General features: G+C 33.3%; 1 protein-coding gene across 1 annotated transcript; it reads left to right on the top strand.

Annotated features, from left to right (window-relative positions):
• The first annotated feature begins 386 nt into the window (after nucleotides 1-386).
• On the top strand, nucleotides 387-4,722 carry LOC145833503 (protein FAM200C-like). Its single transcript, XM_082940675.1, has 3 exons — nucleotides 387-1,109; nucleotides 1,383-1,551; nucleotides 4,601-4,722. Exons 1-3 carry the CDS (start codon nucleotides 387-389, stop codon nucleotides 4,720-4,722), a joined length of 1,014 nt encoding a protein of 337 aa, XP_082796801.1.
• Nucleotides 4,723-4,935: the final 213 nt, after the last annotated feature.

Here is a 4,935-nt window from a genome sequence, read left to right as displayed (position 1 = left end):
AGACTCAATATCTTTTAACTTTTTAAAATCTTAACTCAAACCTTTATTATTTTGAAACCCCCTAGCTGCTAATAGTTTTGAAAATAAAACATTACATTACATAAGCTTAATTTAGAACAGCTGATTTTTTTATTTTAAGAAGTACATATATTCATAATAAAATGTATAAAATGTATAAAAAGTTTAGTTTTAAGTTTAAGCTTAATATTTATTACTTTTCTAGTGCTTTTTCCTCACTTCTAATATTTTTTCAAATCTTAAAAGACTAAATGACGAAGTCATAGGCTGAAGCATTGTCCTAGTATAAATTTTATGAAAAAAAATTTCTTAGTAATTGACTTTTTTACTTTTTTTTACAACACAGTTTATTTAATTAGTACTCAATCATGACAAAGATAAGGAAGTGGAATGAAAGTTATGTTCAGTTTGATTTTACTTGCACTGAAACAGTTGAAGGCCTGCAAAAATCGCAATGCATGTTATGTAACATTGTATTTTCGAACTCAAATTTGAAACCATCTAAGTTACAAGAACATTTTAACAAACGACATGGTGGAGCAGATATTTCAGGTCATGATTTTGAGTCATTGAAATCTAATAGGATCCGCTATAAATCACGAGGAACACTTCCCAAGTTCGGTTTTGTATCTGCTGGCAAACCTCTTTTATTGGCTTCTTACCATGTGGCGTATAACGTAGCTAAATCCAAAAAGCTTCATACAATTGCTGAGGAGTTGATAAAGCCATGTGTGTTTCAAATGACAGTAGATGTTCTGGGAAAAGAAGCTTCAAAAAAGCTTGAGTTAGTGCCGCTATCTAACATCATTATTCAAAGTCGATTTAAAGATTTAAGTTCGGATGTTTTGGATCAAGTCATTGCTGAAATCAAAGCTAGTTCTTTAAAAATCTCTCTCCAGTTGGACGAATCAACCGATGTTGAAAGTTGCAGTCAATTGATTGTACTAGTGAGATATGTGCATGATGGTTCGATAAAAGAAGATTTCTTAGTTTGTGAAGATCTGAAAAGAACTACAAAAGCAAAATACATCTTTCAATGTGTCAAGAATTTTTTTGCGAAACATGACTTAGACATGCAAGTTATTGGTTCTGTATGTACTGACGGTGCCTCTGCTATGTTGGGAAATATATCTGGTATTTTTGCTTTGTTAAAACAGGATATTCCGCACTTGCAGGGTACTCACTGTTTTCTTCATCGACATGCCTTGGCATCAAAAACATTGCCCTCGAAATCTAAAAATGTCCTTGATATTTGTGTGAGGACAATCAATTAGATTAGAGGTCGTGCTCTTAATCACCGTCTTTTTAAGTCCTTGTGTCAAGATTATGGTAGTGAACATTCAGTTTTACTTTTCCATACGGAGGTCCGCTGGCTATCACGTGGAAGAGCTTTTAAGCGCTTTTTTGAATTGAGGAAAGAAGTAAAAGCTTTTCTTAAGGAACGTGACTATGACCACTTCAAAGAAATGGAGTCAAAAGAATTTATTCAAATACTAGCTTACTTAAGTGACATTTTCAGCCGCTTGAATGAGGGTGGGTGTCAGAATGACACAGCGACAAAATGACACGGTGCGTCACTTTGGCACGGTGCGTCACTTTGACACGGAGGGTCACTTTGACAGGGCGACAAAATGACACGGTGCGTCACTTTGGCACAGCGACAAAATGACACGGTGCGTCACCTTGGCACGGTGCGTCACTTTGGCACGGTGCGTCACTTTGGAACGGCGACAAAATGACACGGTGCGTCACTTTGGCACAGCGAAAAAATGACACGGTGCGTCACTTTGGCACAGAGGGTCACTTTGACACAGCGACAAAACGTCACGGTGCGTCACTTTGGCACGGAGGGTCACTTTGGCACAGCGACAAAACGACACGGTGCGTCACTTTGGCACAGCGACAAAATGACACGATACGTCACTTTGACACAGCGACAAAATGACACAGTGCGTCACTATATCATGGATAAACAAACTTATAAGCAAAACTAAACTTTTTCAGTAATATAACTTTTAATTGTAAAACTTTGATAGTAATTAGTTAAACAAAAGATTTATTATATTTTTTCCAAACTATGGTAGCTTGATACATTTGAAACTATATATGATACAATGCTTTAAAATCTAAGTCCAAGTATAAAAACAAAAATATTCTTAAGTTTTATTTTTTACGTTTCACAACTTTTCATATTTATGTAATGAATAAAATTTAGTATTTTTTGTTAAACGTTTAATTAATTGTTATCAGGAATTGTTATAAGAAATAACTAAGATTTAATTTTATACAGTGTTATTTCGTTGTAAGAATAAGTCATGCGTGTTTTAACTCTAGTTTTTGAAAATACAGAGTTTAGCTGCTTTTGTAGTATCTAGCCAGTTATATTAAATATGTTTAATATTTTAACCTTGTAGTTTGTTTAAACATTAAAGTTTTATTATTACTGTTTTTTAAACGACAAAAGGTTATCGCTCGAAAAGTTATACCAAAGAACATTTCAGTTATCGAGTCGTAAATCACATGCTTTAACAATCTATTACGTGCAGTTAAAAATAAATTTTTTTAAAGTTAAGTCCTAAATTTCCAAAAACATACAAAAAAAATATTCAACAAAAGTTAATAACTTAGGATGTTTACTTAAAACTCTGTATTGAAAATGTATAATAAACTTGTCTAAAAGCAAATAATTAAAATAAACGGTCCTGGAGCCTAAATTTTTGAAAAAGTTAAAAATAGTATTATGAATAGTTGAGAGAAAATTAAGAGTCTGATGCAACCATTGATGCGCATTTATAAATTTATCACTTTTAAGAAAATTAAGCACTAGAGGTTATACAACTTGAGTCCTAATAAATCAAAATTAGTTGTTCTTAAAAATAGTGTATTAAATGTTAAGTTTATCGTCAATTTATTTAATTCTAATAAAGTTAATACTTCAAGTCTTTTTAATTTTTACCAAACTTTGTAGCCTAAAATATAAAAAATTAAACTTAGAGTATGACATATATTATAGCATTTTTTTGCATTTAAGGAATTAAATAGCATTTATACTATTAGTTTTAGTATTATAATAGTAAGAAAAATTGAAATTTGTTGAAGCAAGTCTACAATAGTCTATTACAAGTGTGTAATAGTGGTTTATTGAGTTTTATTTAAAGAGATGCTTGATGTAGGGAAATTTTTTGCTAAAAAAACTAATTTATTTGCGGTTATTTGTACTTATACTTTTATCTATGCAGTTTTAATGTTAGGTGCACAATTTTATTTGCGAAAGAGCATTATACTTCTATTTCTAAGTGCACGATATATGTTGCAACTAACAAAAGTCGCATAGAGGCGTAAAATTTCGATCTTTTAAGTCAAGTGCACAATGATTTTTTGAAGATGTTGCTACTAACGTAAATCGTCAGGAAACGCAGTATTTTAGTTCAAAATTGTCAGCTATTAAGTCGTCAAAAGAGCGCAAGTATCACTTTTTTTAAGCATAAAATCGAAAAATAAGAACCGCATTAGAATTTAGAAAATTACAACAGCAGAAAAGTTGTTTTCGATAACGTCTGAGTTTTACTTTATAAAACAAATTATTCTCTGTGTTAACACCTACTAGTTTATTGTTTTGATATGCTGAATGATTGATCTAAAATGTAGATTGTATTTTTTAAATCAGAATGTTGCTGAAGTTTAAAAAATAGGTTTATATGAGTTTTTATCTTTTTAGTCGTAAAATGGCAAGTCATTTTCTAATTTTTATTACTCGTATTAAGTTCTAGTACGAAACTGTGTTTAAGTTTTTCCATTCGAAAGAAATCAAAAATAAATTCCCTTTAACTTTTGCAGTCGTATTTTGTTGAAAAAATTGCTGCTTTTGCATCTTTGTGAACTTTGTTTGATACAAATAATTATTTGTCGTTTATTAAGCACAGCTTTTAAGCACACCTTACAAAACCGGTTAGAAGACAGGAAACCGAAAAGTTTCCTAGAAAAACAAGATCGTTGTCCATACCAGTGAAGATTGAAGTTTCACAACAGATCGTTCCCTCCCTTATTAACCACCGTGTCATTTTGTCGCTGTGCTAAAGTGACCCTCCGTGCCAAAGTGACGCACCGTGTCGTTTTGTCGCTGTGCCAAAGTGAGGAACCGTGTCGTTTTGTCGCTGTGCCAAAGTGACCCTCCGTGCCAAAGTGACGCACCGTGTCGTTTTGTCGCTGTGCCAAAGTGACCCTCTGTGCCAAAGTGACGCACCGTGTAATTTTGTCGCTGTGTCAAAGTGACCCTCTGTGCCAAAGTGACGCACCGTGTCATTTTGTCGCTGTGCCAAAGTGACGCACCGTGCCAGAGTGACCCACCGTGTCATTTTGTCGCTGTGCCAAAGTGACGCACCGTGTCTATTTGACGACCGTGTCATTTTGTCGCTGTGTCATTCTGACCCGCTCCCCTTAAATGACATGAGTGTTTCCATGCAAGGGAGAAATGTAAATATCTTAAAATGTCGTGAAATAATAAATGCTTTAAAAAAAAAGTTAAATCTCTGGTGTCGACGAGTTGAAAGAGGCAATTTATCAAACTTTCCATTACTCGAAGAAGTGACTGATGAAGATGAGTGTTTCGTTCCAAGTGTGCGTGAAGAAATTATGAACCATTTGGAAATACTATCCAAGTCTTTTGACGGATATTTCAAAATAGGAGAACTGGAAATTTTCTGAAGAATGGATAATAAATCCATATTCTTTTAATTTGAATCACATGTCGGATGATGAATCGTTAAAAGATGAACTTATTGAATTATGCATGAACCGTTTTATCAAAATGCAGTTTGAAAGCAAAACTCTTGAGCAATATTGGTGTTGTTCAATGAATATGTTTCCAAAACTTGGTGAAAAAGCACTAAGTACTCTCATTCCATTCGCGACGACTTA

This window comes from Thalia democratica, chromosome 4, assembly GCF_965202585.1.
Source record: "Thalia democratica chromosome 4, ktThaDemo2.hap1.1, whole genome shotgun sequence".
Classification (NCBI taxonomy): Eukaryota; Metazoa; Chordata; class Thaliacea; order Salpida; family Salpidae; genus Thalia; species Thalia democratica.
This window is presented reverse-complemented; position numbering and strand designations above follow the sequence as displayed.

Coding starts and splice junctions, on each gene's coding strand:
- LOC145833503 (XM_082940675.1), top strand. CDS start 387: ATGACAAAGATAAGGAAGTGGAATGAAAGTTATGTTCAGTTTGATTTT. Junction 1,110..1,382: donor ACATGCAAGTTATTGGTTCT/GTATGTACTGAC, acceptor TTCCATACGGAG/GTCCGCTGGCTATCACGTGG. Junction 1,552..4,600: donor TTTCAGCCGCTTGAATGAGG/GTGGGTGTCAGA, acceptor CATTACTCGAAG/AAGTGACTGATGAAGATGAG.